Source organism: Carettochelys insculpta, chromosome 2 (genome assembly GCF_033958435.1).
Source record: "Carettochelys insculpta isolate YL-2023 chromosome 2, ASM3395843v1, whole genome shotgun sequence".
In the NCBI taxonomy this organism is placed as follows: domain Eukaryota; kingdom Metazoa; phylum Chordata; order Testudines; family Carettochelyidae; genus Carettochelys; species Carettochelys insculpta.
The window spans coordinates 8,005,807-8,020,662 of record NC_134138.1 but is presented as its reverse complement, the minus strand read 5'-3'; the positions used below and the strand labels follow the sequence as shown (position 1 = coordinate 8,020,662).

General features: G+C 51.7%; 1 protein-coding gene across 3 annotated transcripts in view; it reads right to left on the bottom strand.

Annotated features, from left to right (window-relative positions):
* Positions 1-5,424: 5,424 nt before the first annotated feature.
* TOP1MT (DNA topoisomerase I mitochondrial) overlaps positions 5,425-14,856 on the bottom strand; it is a 70,732-nt gene continuing 61,300 nt past the window's right edge. For all 3 annotated transcript variants that reach the window (XM_074985593.1, XM_074985594.1, XM_074985595.1), the window contains 4 exons: positions 12,513-12,640; positions 11,217-11,311; positions 9,544-9,693; positions 5,425-6,922 (listed from right to left, as the gene is read on the bottom strand). In XM_074985593.1, coding sequence (XP_074841694.1) covers positions 6,820-6,922; positions 9,544-9,693; positions 11,217-11,311; positions 12,513-12,640 — 476 coding nt within the window. In that variant the 3' untranslated portion in view covers positions 5,425-6,819. The remainder of the gene's footprint in view (positions 6,923-9,543; positions 9,694-11,216; positions 11,312-12,512; positions 12,641-14,856) is intronic.

The following is a 14,856-nucleotide window of genomic DNA, read 5'->3' as shown; positions in this document are numbered from 1 at the left end:
GCTGAGGCAGCGTGAAGGCTGCAGGCAGAGGAGTGGGGCTGCTGAACTGTGAACCTGTTTTGTGTTTTTCTACAGAATAAAGCCTGTTTTCGGTGGTTTGTCTGAGTGGGTCTGGTCTGAGGTGCACACGCATTAACACACAATGCAGAGCACACCGAGGAGCATTATGCAAGAAATTGCAAGGCTTCCCCTCTGCTGGCTAACCTCACAGTGGGCTAGCAAACAGAGGGGTTACACTAGCAAAACCCACGTCACTCGGGGAGTGAGGCAGCACCGTCCAGCCATGTAGGTTTTGCTGGAAAAAGTGGCTATGTGCACAGCACTGTCAGAGGCAGAGCGTCTCCCCGCCACCCTATGGGGCAGCTGTCTTCCACCCCTGCGGAGCCGCCACGCACGTGAGCCCACAGGGGCCAGCTGCACCAGTAAGGTTGCTCGTGGACATGTGGTCTGCTGTACTGCAGAGGAACGCCCTGGAATCCTGCATCGGAGGACCAGCAGCCAGGACGCTCAGTCTCAAGGATGGTCTGAGCCAGCTTGGGTGAAAAGCACTGAGAACAGGACTTGGGAGAAACAGGCCTGTGTTAGACAAGAAGGCAGCCTGTTAGGTGAGTTTAGGCCAGGGCTGCAAAGAGAACTGCAGGGCCCATGGGGAAGGTGTGTGGGGGGTCAGATCTAGGCTCTCGGAAAGGACAGGACGGGCCAGGGAGCTAGCCTCCCCCAGCCAGCCTGACTCTTGGGGAGGTTCCCAGAGATGGCGCTGACCCAGGGCTGGGAGCAGCCCTTGCAGGGAAAGAGGATGTCCCATCCTTCCCCAGGCTGGCTGGGACAAGCATGTGGAGCCGGGCACATGGCAAGCACCCCCAGCCCTGTCCCTGCTTTGCACAAGTCAGTTCACTTTTGAGCCCAGATTTCCCGGTCCACAATGCGCTTTGCACAGCTGTGGCCTTGGCAGGGCCCTCGTGAACCTGGCTCGTACTGGATGGCTCGGCCTGCAGAGATGGCGATGCAGGCGCTATGCCCAGCCGAGCGAGGACCACATTCTCTGCCTCTTTAGGAGTGCTGGGAGAGAGGCCAAATGGCTGGCCCAGGAGAAATCCCAATATTTCAACATGGTGCCCTTCCTCAAACCGGGCCCAACAACCTCTCAGTCACTCTGCAATTTAGCGCCTCCTGCAGAAAGAAGACTCTTGCCCGGCTCTGTCGCTGATCAGACGCAATTTCCCTGCAGCACAACCCTTCAACATTTCTCCATCATGTGCGAAATAAATTTTGTCTGTGCACCAAGGCAGGTGCAGCTGTGCACCACCAGGAGAAATGCAGGCTGCCGGCCGTGGCTGCTCTGCTAATCAGCTGGGCAGTGCCTGAATCTGCCGGGCGGCCGCCCAAGTGACCAGCACAACCCAAGAGGAAGAGCTGTTGGGGGAGGAGCACCAGGTTAGGGAGGCGTTAGCACGGCTTGGGACATGGAGTAAGACTGTGACTCAGCCGGCTGTTGTCCAACAGCGGGTTTCACAGGTGAGCTGGCCTGACGAGGGATCGGCTGGATTACAGCCGGGTCTTTTGGAGAGATCGCTGGCGAACTGCAGCTGCCAAAACACTCCTGGGACACTGCAGATGGCCACGGACGCTGTCCCATGCTCCAGGTGCCTTGAGGCCCCTGTGCTGGGACTGGGTGACAGGGGAGGGAGCGTTGGATTGCCCTGCTAGGTGCATTCCAGTCGAAGGACCCCAGAGACTGTATAGTGGGCTAGATGGCCCATTGAGCTGCAGGGCTGTTCTTATGTTCCTTTGCTGTTGCAACCTGCATCGGCGGCTGAAGAGTCCAAGCACCTCGCTCTCCAGGGCACAGAAATCAAGGCGAATCGGCCAAAAACCAGCCTCCTGAGTGACCTCAGAGCCAGCCAAGAGGCCCTGGGAGGCCGATGGAAAAGCAGACTGCTTGGCTCATCTGCCCTTCACGCAAGCAGCCGTCTCAGAGCCCAGACAGTCCAGCGCAGATTGCGCCCTGCCGGCCAATGCTGACAGCCACATACAGTCCCTTTCTAGGGCAAGTGCTCTGCCCTTCTCAAACCCATCCGGCCAACTAACAGGAAACAGGCTGGGGCCAACGTGCCTCTCCGTTCAGCAGCAACGGGTGGCCATTTGGCCACATGATAAACAACCTTCAAAGCCACCAAAAAGGAGGCACGTAAGAGATTGGGGAGAACTGCACACACAACTATCCCCAGTACAATCAGTGCCACGCTTTGCCAGCATTCAGCATCATGAGCCTGTTTCAGGGCTGCCACATGCCTGAGGAGAAGGAGGGATGTTACTGCATCTGCTGGGTGACAATGAGGTGCCAGGCTGGCCTCCTTGGGTGCAAAGTGCTGGGTGTAAGTTAGAGCAGCCCCAGGGCTGCTCTAATTTTGCTCGTGGGTATCAGCTCAGGGCTAACCTCACTCTCGGAATGAAATACCCAAGAAGAGAGAGCAGTAAAAAGGTGATGCCCATGCATGGCACAGGTTGTACCTGCCTGGTCTGGCACTCTCAGAACCTCAGTGGTCCTGAATGAGGGATTTTGCCAGACAAGGGGAGGTTAATGTCCCCTGGTCCCTGGCTCCTTGCACTGGCTCTCCAGCCGAGGCTCCCTGGCCCTGCAAATGTGACTTGCCACCACAGCCAGTTCCCCAGCCCTGTGCAGCAGCGGGCGGATGCCATCTCCCGCCCCACTTCTCCACATGGAGTTGCTGGGAGGCCAGCTTGATTCGCCCTCCTGCCCCAGCCTTCTGGTCCAGGAGCATCCCTTGTTCCGCCGGATGAGGAATGTTGCCGGACCAGAGAGGGCCAGTTTTAGGAGATGCAACCTGTAACGTGTAGCGCAGGAGGAGTAACAGCTGCTCACAATACAGCACTTGCAGGCTCTCAGATCTCTGTGCAAGGAGGCAATGCTTCGAGACAGAGTCATGATTCCGCAGTTGCTTTGCACGAGGACAGCATAGAATCACTTGGTTGGGTGTCATCGGGTATGCCAATATTTAGCGCCCTACACAGATACAAAATTGGTACCCACCTCTGCAAAAATGAGCCACGCCTATCTGCAGCCATATCCGCAGCTGCAGACAACCAGGGGTATAAAGAAGATGTCTATGGATTTGGGGGCTTTGTCTATACTGGAGCTGGGAGCATGCCTGGGTAGAGTAACTGGCTAGCGCTGCTCAAGGGAGGTCGTTATACATAGCAGTACAAAGAAGCAGTCCTGTAGCACTTTAAAGATGAGCAAAATAATTTATGAGGTGATGAGCTTTCATGGGGCAGACCCACCTGTTCAGATCATAGCAGTGTGGATGCTACGACCCAGTTGCCCCTGCATGAGCCCATTTGCTCCTCCCTTGGGTCCATACCTCAGTGCCTAGCCCATGCCCCAATGCCCACCTGGCTGTTTTGAAGCTCAAACAAGGCTGGTGCAGATCTGTCTACCCAGGCGGAGGTACGCTCCCAGTGGCTGCGCAGACAGACCCAGAGGGGTAGGGTTAGATATACAGGGCCAGGCTTTGTTGCAGGGTTAAACTCAGGCTCTTTGCCAGGGTGGTCTTGTGTCTGCTCCTCTCAGGCTTTCACAGGGGTCCAATGCCCTCCCTTGCAGGTAACATTTTAGAGCCATATTTCCTTGCGAGCGCCTGCGTGTGCCTCACTTTTCCCGGCCACTCCTTCATCATAAATTGCGGAGTTATTAACAGTGGTTTGTAACCTATCCTTTAAATCCACTTTGGTACCAAATGACTGGAAGACGGCTAATATAACACCAATATTTAAAAAAGGCTCTAGAGGAGATCCTGGCAATTATAGACCGATAAGTTTAACATCAGTACCAGGCAAATTAGTAGAAACACTAGTAAAGAGTAAAATTGCAAGGCACATAGAAGAGCACGAATTGTTGGGCAAAAGTCAGCATGGTTTCTGCAGAGGGAAGTCGTGTCTAACTAATCTATTAGAATTCTTTGAAGGGGTTAATAAACATGCAGACAAGGGGCACCCAGTGGACATAATATACCTAGATTTCCAGAAAGCCTTTGACACGGTCCCACACCAAAGGCTTTTATGTAAATTAGGTGGTCATGGGATAGGAGGAAAGGTCCTTTCATGGATCGGGAATTGGTTAAAAGACAGAAAACAAAGGGTGGGAATAAATGGTAAATTTTCACAATGGAGGAGGGTAACTAGTGGTGCTCCCCAGGGGTCAGTCCTGGGACCGATCCTGTTCAACTTGTTCATCAATGATCTAGAAAATGAGGTAAGCAGTGAGGTGGCAAAGTTTGCAGATGACACCAAGTTGTTCAGGACAGTCAAAAGCAAAAGGGATTGTGAAGAACTACAAAAAGACCTCAGCAAACTGAGTGATTGGGCAGCAAAATGGCAAATGAAATTTAATGTGGGTAAGTGTAAGGTAATGCATGTTGGAAAAAATAACCCAAATTACACGTACTACATGATGGGGTCAAATTTAGCTACGGCAGATCAGGAAAGGGATCTTGGAGTTATAGTGGATAGTTCTCTGAAGACATCCACGCAGTGTGCAGCGGCAGTTAGTAAGGCAAATAGGATGTTAGGAATTATTAAAAAAGGGATCGATAATAAGACAAAAGATATCATACTTCCCCTATATAAAACTACGGTACGCCCACATCTCGAGTACTGCGTGCAGATGTGGTCTCCTCACCTCAAAAAAGATATATGGGCATTAGAAAAGGTTCAGAAAAGGGCAACTAAGATGATTAGGGGCTTGGAAAGGGTCCCATATGGGGAGAGGCTAGAGAGACTGGGACTTTTCAGTTTGGAAAAAAGGCGATTGAGGGGCGATATGATAAAGGTATATAAAATCATGAATGGTGTGGAGAAAGTGAATATAGAAAAATTATTTACCTTTTCCCATAATACAAGAACTAGGGGACACCAAATGAAATTGATGGGTAGTAGGTTCAAAACTAATAAAAGGAAATTTTTCTTCACACAGCGCACAGTCAACCTGTGGAACTCCTTGCCCGAGGAGGCTGTGAAGGCCAGGACTCTATTAGGGTTTAAAAAAGAGCTTGATAAATTTTTGCAGGTTAGGTCCATAAATGGCTATTAGCCAGGGATAAAGTATGGTGCCCTAGGCTTCAGAACAAGGGCAGGAGATGGATGGCAGGAGATAAATCACTTGATCATTGTCTTCTGTTCTCCTTCTCTGGGGCACCTGGCATAGGCCACCGTCGGCAGATGGGATGCTGGGCTCGATGGACCTTTGGTCTGACCCAGTATGGCCATTCTTATGTTCTTATGTTCTTATCAGTACCCTGGAGTCCAACTACCGAGGCAGGTCGCTCCCAAAGCAGGACTGGGGGCTGTGCCTGCTTTCCCTGGATAAACAAGACGAGAGGACAAAGGGACCCCCAAATATTTCAAATTTTAATGAAACATTTCAAGCCCCTAACTTCCAACAGAAATGAGAACTTAAAGAAGTTCACACACGAGCAACAGACCGAAAGTTCACGCACAGAAGGCCACACAGCAACATGAACTTCACCCTCTGGCTGCTAGCGGGGAGCCAATTTAACCTCGAGTGTACAAAGATTTAACGACAGAAATATTTTTCAGCTAACTGCTTGCAAGACATGTACAAAACCCTTGGTGCTTCATATCAAAACGAGTGATCAAAAGTGAAATAGCAAATATATTCATGGTACTGTACTTTACCTACAGTACATCCCCATCTGGTTTGTGCAGAGTGTAGCAGATTGTCACTGGATCAGTGAGAAACATTGTCTCCGTCAGTGAAATTACCTGTCACGCACGGTTTCTGCTACAACAAAACCACGGCCCATAGAAACAGACCCACCTAACTTTTCCAGGCCCTGTGTTGCACCTGCCTCCTTTCCACCATGTGAAAATGAATGGGCACAGTGATTTCCTTCCATTGATATCATGTCTAAAGATACCTGCGGCTTGATCCAAACCCACTGACGTCAATGGAAAAACATCTAGCGACTTCAGAGGGCTTTGGGTCAAGGCCACCAAGAACGGGTCGTCTACCCCAAGGCTATAACGAGCAGTTGCACTCAAGGAGCACGCTTTGCTCAAATTAACATGTTCCTGTGAGATTCCACCATCCCTGGCATTACCACTCTAATGGCTGGCTGGCCTTTTCAACCATTCGCTCTTGGAAGTGGAGCGTTTGGCCACTGTGATTATGTGCACACCTAAACTGGGCTCCCCTTTCAAAGAATACAGCAAGGGAAACATCCTGCAGCTTGCGCTCCTGCTCAGTCGGGTTTAGAAACCAGGAGACTGTCCCTTTGCATGGCCCATCCAGGATTCCTGCTACGCCCCATCAGCCACGTGGCAGCTGCTCTGTGCTTCCAGCTGCCTGATTCTGGAGGTATCATTCCTTCATGTTTCGTGTCAAGCAACCCCAGGCAGAGTGCAAGGGCTCAGACACTTTAATGCCAAGACTGCAGATGGAGAATGAGGTAATCTTAGCTCGTTTAGACTGCATGGTAAGGCTGGCACCTACCCTCGGACATGTCAGAACTGAAGGAGGGCAAGGGAAGATGTGGATCATTTGGCAGCAGAGAGAAAGAACTGAAAGTTTACATTTAAGGTCACTGGCATCAGGATTAGCACCACCGGAAGCGGTGCTCATTTTCCCACCAAAGCTCAGGGTGTCCTTTTAATACCGAACAAAGGACATGAGGTGCGGGAACCGGCTGACGCCGTTACGTGCATTTTCCCCAACAGCTTCCAACAAGACCAGAAGAGCGAGAAGGGCCCCGGTTCCCTGTCTCGGGCGAACGGCTGCTCTCAGAACTCAAAGTCTTCGTCGGCCATGTCAATGGCCCACGCAAACTTCTCCCTCTGGGTCTTGTTGTAAATCTTCTCGATGGGCACGCCGAACTTCTTACACCTGCGGGCAAGCACAGTGAGGTGGTTGCAGCTTAGTGGACAGCCCCTGCAGGCTGCTGCTGCTGGTCGAGTCAGTTCAACTCCCTGCCGGAGCAGGGTTCTTCCCTACCGGCCATTATTTTTGGATTCTGCGGGTTCTCGCTGGGCTCACGCGACTGCTCTGCACTAAGCCAGGCACAGCGCCGCTGTTTTATGAGAGCCATGCCTCGCTTCCCGGCCCCAGCACCGTGTGGAGTGGTAGGGCTTTCCGTGTTCTATTACGCGCTGTAGTGATGAGAGTAAGGGTGGCCGAGTGAGTAGGACTGAGCTTGGGGAGTCTCTGCAGGGGATGGCACGAGGAGGCTGCCACAGTTCTGTGTGGCTGATCTACAACTGCTGGCAGCAAAGCCCTGCCATGGCCAGTGCTGGGATGCTCGATGGAAGGGGTTTGAGTTACGATAGGCCAGGGGTGGCTAACCCGTGGGCTCTTGAGCTGCATGTGGCTCTTTGATCAACGAAATGAGGTTCCTGCGTGGAGCCAAGCACCCGGACGGCTCACCGCTGCTCTGGGCACGAGCCCCAGCGCCTGGAGGGAGAAAGTGTGTGATGGCGGTGGTGGCTCCAGTGAGTCTCAGGCACTGGGTTGTGGGGCCTGGCTAGCTAGCTCTGGGGGAGGGGAAGTGGGTTAGAGCAGGGGGCGCTGGGGGTGCCTGGCTCTGGGGGAAGGGAGGAGGATTGGGTTAGAGTGGGATGGAAGCTGGGGGTGCCTGGTTCTGGGGGAAGGGAGGAGGATTGGATTAGAGTAGGGGGGAAGCTGGGCGTGCCTGGCTCTGGGGGAAGAGCAGATCATTGAGCCACGTATCATATATTTATTTTTAACAGCAATGACTGGCCCTGTGGCACCTTATAGACAGAAAAGTTTTGAGCATGAGCTTTCGTGAGCACAGACTCACTTCATCAGATGCTGGTCTTGGAAAACTGCAGGGCCAGCTGTAAATAAGCCAGAGCAAGGGTGGGGATAACAAGGTTAGCTCAGTCAGCAAGGGTGAGGCTCACTACCAGCAGTGGATCTGGAGGTGCATTTGGTTTTGGGAAGAAGGGGCTTTCAAATCCAGGGGGGGGGGCCTTTCAAAAGGCCCCCGTCTACACCGGCGGCGTGCATTTCAAAAGCAGCAGTTTTAAAACGTGCGCGGCTACCGTTATGCTAATGAGGCACTGCATATGCAGGGCAGTGCCCCATTAGCATCCACTGAAGTGGCTTATTAGCATCCCCGTTTCGAAACGGAGGGGTGCTAGTGTAGCCCCGGCCAGAGAGTTCCTTCCTGGGAGTTTGGCTGGTGCGTCTCACCAACATGCTCAGGGTCTATCTGATCACCATATTTGGAGTTAGGAGGGAATTTCGCCTAGGTCAGACTGGCACAGACCCTGCTCGTTGGGGCTGGAGGGGTAAGTGCCTTTCTCTGTGTGGGGCACGGGTCCCTTGGAGGTTGAACTGGTGTGACCTGCAGATTCTCTCACCTGAGGACTAAGCCCTGAGTTGGGGCCGTCAGTATCTCAGCCAGAGGCTGGGGGTCAGTGACAGGAGTGGGTAGGGAAGGGGCTGCAGCTTCCAACCTGCAGGAAGTCAGAGCAGGGTGATCCCAATGCTCTTTCTGGCTATACCGCCTATGAGACACTGGCCTGACTCAAGAGACTAGGGCTCAATTCCCAGTTCAGCCTACTTCCCTGATGGGCTTGTGGTGCGAAAGGGGCCAGCAGTATAAAGGCGTGAGAGCCTCAGAGTTGGATGGTGATGCACCCCAAGGCTCTGAGCGCTACCCGCACCCCTTTATAAACTGCAAACCGTGTCTGAGCCATTGGACACCATTAGAAACGCTGGGGGCAAAGTGGAGTAGGGGCAGAGGCTGACCCCTCATGTAGTGACCTTGTGACCCCCGAGGGGACCCCAGCCCAGCTTGGCAACCGCTGACTAACAAGTGCAGCCGTTCTGCTCTGTGCAGAAGAGGGATGCTCCTTCCCTACCTCTGGGGGAGCTGTGCGGATCCAACCCGCTGGCGCCCGAGCCGTACTCAGGCATTACTGGGATAAGAGGTCAGAGAGCCGAGTTCCCCACCAGCAGCGCAAGACATTGGGTGCTCCGGGCTCACCACTGGCTTCCCGGGAGGGGGCAATTCAGGGGGTGGGCTCTAACCGGGGCAGGCCACTGCGCACGGATCGTGCTGTAGTGAGTCCACTTCCAGCTCACTTCTAGTGCATGGCCAGCCAATGCTAGAGCACCGCAGAGTCACCCCCCAGCTGGCTGTATGTCAGCTCCCCCTACAGACAACCCTTAAAAGGCCAGTTTGGGCCCCAGTTCCATGAGAAATAGCCCTCGGCTGTCCCACCACAGCTGGGAGTGCAGAGCTGGCAGAGCTGCAGCTGCCTGGTTACACACAAGAGCTGCTGGCAGGACACCAGCTTTGCAACAACCCCCGGCAGCCCGGGTCCTGCTGAGCCGGGTTTGGTCTGCACAGCCCCTCCTTTCCCCGGTGCCCAAGGCTCGTGGGGGTGGTGGAGATTTTGTTCTGCGCTGGCAGAGTCTGCAGTCAAGGGACAGGCCCACACAGTGGCAAACGACTACTCTGCAAAGAGCCAACGACCTACCAGGCCACGCTGATCCTGGGATCCAGATAATTCAGCTTGGACGTGCCCAGAGCAATCTGCTTGTTTTCCTCCTTGTCCGTGGCTTGAACGTTCAGCTTCAGCAGCTGTTCTTCCAGCTTCTCCAGCAGCTTCTTCTTCTTCTCCACAGCACTGGCGGGACAGCAGGGACAAGTCAGGCGGGAGGCGGAAAAAGGGAAACACGCAGAGCAATGTGCTGCAACACAGGTCCCAGCCCCAGCAGTGCTATTCACGTCTCAGCAAGCAAACAGCCCACACCAGGGTGCCCTCTAATTTGTCTGACGAAGCAGGTCTTTGCCCCCGAAAGCTTATGCTCCAAACAATCTGTTAGCCTATAAGGTGCCACCGGACTTGTCGGTTTCACTCTATTTTTTGCCACCTGTGGGTGGAATAAATTTTGTTCTATGCACCAAGGCCTGTGCAGATGCGCACCACCAGTAAGAACAAACGCTGCCAGCTGGGCTAAAATGTCGCTCCTGCCCATGTAACTTGTCCGCTACACCGATTACTAACACCGCCTGCAAGAGAGGCATTGTGCTCAGGCCAGCGCAGATAGATCGACACAATGTCTGCGTAGACCGAGGATGAGCAACTTCACATGCAAGGGCTGGACCTGGCCCACAGGGCATTTCTCTCTGGCCCACCCAGCTGATGAGCACAGCGTGCAGGCTTACAGCCAGCAGCATGTGCTCAGATGCTTCTCTCCCCAGCCTTGTGGACTGCAGCCGAGCTGCTCCTAGGATTCTGCCGCTGGCTGAGCGGAGGGGGAGGGCAGAGGGTAATGCTGAGGTCAGGATGTTCCCCTGGCCCCTGTATCTCATCTCCGCAGAGGTCAGGGAGAGGGAGAGAGACAGTCTGTAGCAGGGCTGGAAAGCGACTCCCTCAGGATTGCAGAGCAGGGGACGGGGAGACAACAGAGCAGGACAGATCTCCCTTAAAGAGACAGAGGGCGGCTTCTCTCAGAAACTCACCCAGTCGCAGCCAGCACAACACACTGTGTTACTGTCACACACACACCCCATCTGTGCCACACGCAGTGTCACGGTCACATACACACTGCAGCACACATTCAATCTGTGTCACAAAGTCTGTCTCTCTCTCACACACTGAGCATTTCTTTTGCACTCACACTCTGTCTCTCTCTGCAGCCCCCAGTCCCGCCCCTTTTGCCAGAGGACCCGCCCCTTCTGCCTGAGACCCCACCCCTTCCATGGGGCCCAGAGCCGGCCCGTGACCAGTACCCCAAAATTCACAGGGTGGCCCCTCTGCAAAAATTACTGTCCACCCTGGTATAGACACTGTGTTGCTTACATCGACTGTTGCCACACAGGGCTCACAGCTGGACCGCTGTTGCTTGGGGAGGGACTGAAGTGGAGTAAAGAAGAGAGCCCTGAACCTGGGCAGCAGAAATCAGCTGTCAGCCTCTGGTGGTGGTATTCTGGCTGTAAGCGCCTCACACTGTCAGTTAAATTGGTGCAATTGCTTTCAGTGAGGACACTCACCACCAACAGAAGGAGCAGAGTGCAAACGTCAGAATTCATTACTGCGCTGGGCGTACATTGACTTAAAATAACTTAATTCTGTAGCGTCGCCGTGCCCCGAATCCCCCCTCCTTCCCCCTGCTGAGAAAGTCTGTGGAAAAGAGAGACACTCACGCCTTCGATTTCACGTCTTTTTTGGCTTTGAGATCAGCCTTGGCTCTCTTCAGCTCCACCTGTGCCTCAGCCAGCTGCTCCTTCTTGGCCTCGATCTGGGAAAACAAACCCAAATTGCCCTGAGCTTCCTTTCTCCCCAGAGAAACCCTGGTGTAGCTTCCGCCCCTACAGTGACCCTGTGCTGCCACTGTTTCATCTTCGTCACACGCTCTTTAGTTTCCTTGTCACCTCTGCCCTCAGTTTCCTGTCACATCTTCTCCGAGTAATTCAAGAATTAAAACTTCTCTAGCCCAGTGGTTTCCCACCAGGGTGCCGGGGCACACTGCTGTGCCCTGAGAACTGTCCAAGTGTGCTGTGAAATCTCGTCAATTTCTCCTCGCTGAGGCTCTTTGCAGAGTCACCACAGGGGGGAAATTGATGATCCCACCCCAGCTTGGGCTCAAGCAGCAAGGCTGCCTGAGTCCCAGCTGGTGCAGGGTTCGTCCATTTCTGCCCCACGCAGTGGTTCATTGCAGAGCCACCAGGCGGGGAAATGCCAACCCTGCAGGACTCCGTTTCGCCAGAAGGCAGCTGAAATGCCGCTTCCCAGCCCAAATGAGCCTGCTCCCTATCCCTGCTGTGGCAAGGAAGTGGGAAGGAAGACGAGAGTCTGATGGAGCTAGGACATGGTTTCAGCGCCATGTCCTGGCTCCAACAGGCTGGCGGGGAGGGCAGATTGCTTTTAGTGGTTACTCATTTACTCAACATCCATTGCATGGCATTGAGCAGATTTTGAAAATATGTCTCTGGTCGCCATCTGAGACGGTGTATTCTGTGGTGCATTCAAAACCGTTGATCCTTGTTTCACTTACCTATCTCATAGAACTGGAAGGGACCTTCAGAGGTCATTGAGTCCAGTCCCCTGAGCTCACAGCAGAACCTATCACCATCCCTGACAGATTTTTTTTTCTTTAAATTTCTTTTGCGCCTAAACGGCCCCCTCAAGGATTGACCTCACAACCCTGGGTTTAGCAGGTATGCATTACTGTGTTGCAAACTCCCTAATACGACTGTACCGATCGTAAATGTAAGTAAACATGATGTTTATGAGCAATCGATTCAGCTGAAGAAAGCAGGCGCACTGTGGAACCATTGGGCTCATGGAAGTGTTTCTGAAAAGGTCGGGAACCGCTGCTCTAGCTCACAACTGCTCTATGGTGCCTGATCCCGGTCAGGATTAGCAACCTTGAAACGCACCCGATACACAGAAGCAGCAACTTGTGGGCCTGTTATCAGCAGCCCTCCCTCCTCTGTTACCTTGGCCTGAAGGTTCTGCATCGACTTCTCAAAGGTCTTGGGCGTGGATCTCTGATGGTTACACAAAATGGCCACAGCTCGGTTGGCTCGGTTATAGGAGAGGAGTTTTGCTGCAACGTTGTCTTCAGCTGGAAAAGCAAAACACGATTATTCATCACCTAAACAGCAAGAAGTCCTGTGGCACCTTACAGACTAACAGCTCTTTTGGAACTTGAACTTTGGTGGGCAAAGACCCGCTTTGTCAGATGTATCACCTGGTACAGGAGATGGAAGGACAAAAAAATTGGTCAAGATAGGAAAACATTTAACTGATTTATGGGAAGCACCAATGTACCTGTTGCCTTTAGTTTTGTTTTAAGTTAACTTTAGTGGTGTTACCTTACGCGATCGAGAGTTCAGCTCTGGTGCCTACGTCTCAAGATCAACGTTATCCCAGCTGGTTCCAGATGTAGAGGTTATAAGAACACTGAAAACCACCGCCAAGTAGCACAGACACGCACAAGAACAAGACGCATGATCTGTTATCCATTTCATTCAAGTTGCCAACACAGTTACAAACGTCACAGCATATCCAACTCCTAGAGACAGGCTGAACCTCTCTAATCCAGAGCTCTCTAATCCAGCAACATCCATAACCTGACATGATTTTAGTGAGCCGGATGACCACTGATCATGGGTGCGGCCAAGTCTCCTGTGGTCCCATAAAGTTTGTTTCCAGCCACCAGTCCTGACTCTCAGTGTTCTGTGTTGCTGTTTAGCTCTAAATTGCTCCTAAATGTGTTCTAAGAGTCCAGTAAGCAGTGGAAGTGTTGGTAACATGCTAGACAATATTGGCCTTCGATGGTGCAACAAATCCTCTCGTTGGGCACCGGTCAAGTTCCACAGGTGCCAGACGAGAGAGATTTAACTTGTACATCCATCCTCCCACCACCTATAACTGCAGATGTCAGTCAACATCATACAGATCAGTTTTATGCCTTCATAATCCCACAGCTTATCTCTAACATACAACACTCATCTATAATACAATGTGTTAATTAATCACAACATCACTCAATAAATGAACAATAAACTAAAAAATGGGCTATGAGCCCTTTCAGGTGATTCATCATTGGTGCTGTTAATTATCAGAGGCAGGAAAAAGGAAAGATGGTTCTAGGGTGCAGCGGGGTTTGGCCAGTATCTTGCCTCTAGAAATAGCTAAGAAACAACACAGGATCATAGAATCCCAGGGCTGGGAGAGACCTCACGAAGTTGTCAGGTCCAGCCCCCCACCCAAGACAGGACCAGCCTTAACTAAATCATCCCTTGCTTCTCTTAATAGGAAAAGAACAAATTAAAATTTACTTAGAGAAATTAGATGTCTGCAAATCACCAGGGCCTGATGAAATGCATCCTAGAATCCTCAAGGAGCTGATAGTAGAGGTATCTGAGCCTTTAGCAATCATTTTTGGTAAATCGTGGGAGACGGGAGAGATTCCAGAAGACTGGAAAAGGGCAAATATAGTACCCATTTATAAAAAGGGGAACAAGAATAACCCAGGAAACTACAGGCCAGTCAGCTTAACTTCTGTGCCAGGAAAGATAATGGAGCAGGTCTTTAAAGAAATCATCTGCAAGCAATCGGAAGGTGGTAAGGTGCTAGGGAACAGCCAGCATGGCTTTGTTAAAAACAGATCATGTCAAACCAATCTAATAGCTTTCTTTGATAGAATAACGAGTCTTGTGGATAAGGGAGAAGCAGTGGATGTGGTACACCTAGACTTCAGTAAAGCATTTGACACGGTCTCATATAATATACTTATCAATAAACTACGCAAATACAACTTAGATGGGGCTACTATAAGGTGGGTGAACAACTGGCTGGATAACCGTACCCAGAGAGTAGTTATTAATGGTTTTCAATCCTGCTGGAAAAGTATAACTAGTGGGGTTCCGCAGGGGTCTCTTTTAGGACCGGTTCTGTTCAATACCTTCATTAACGATTTAGATATTGACATAGAAAGTACACTTATTAAGTTTGCAGATGATACCAAGCTGGGAGGGGTTGCAACTTCTTTGGAGGATAGGGTCATAATTCAAAAGGATCGGGATAAACTGGAGAAATGGGCTGAGGTAAACAGGATGAGGTTTAATAAGGACAGATGCAAAGTGCTCCACTTAGGAAGGAACAATCAGTGTCACACAGACAGAATGGGAAAGGACTGCCTAGGCATGAGTACAGCAGAAAGGGATCTAGGGGTTATAGTGGACCACAAGCTAAATATGAGTCAACAGTGTGATGCTGTTGCGAAAAAGGCAAACATGATTCTAGGATGCATGAACAGGTGTGTTGTGAATAAGA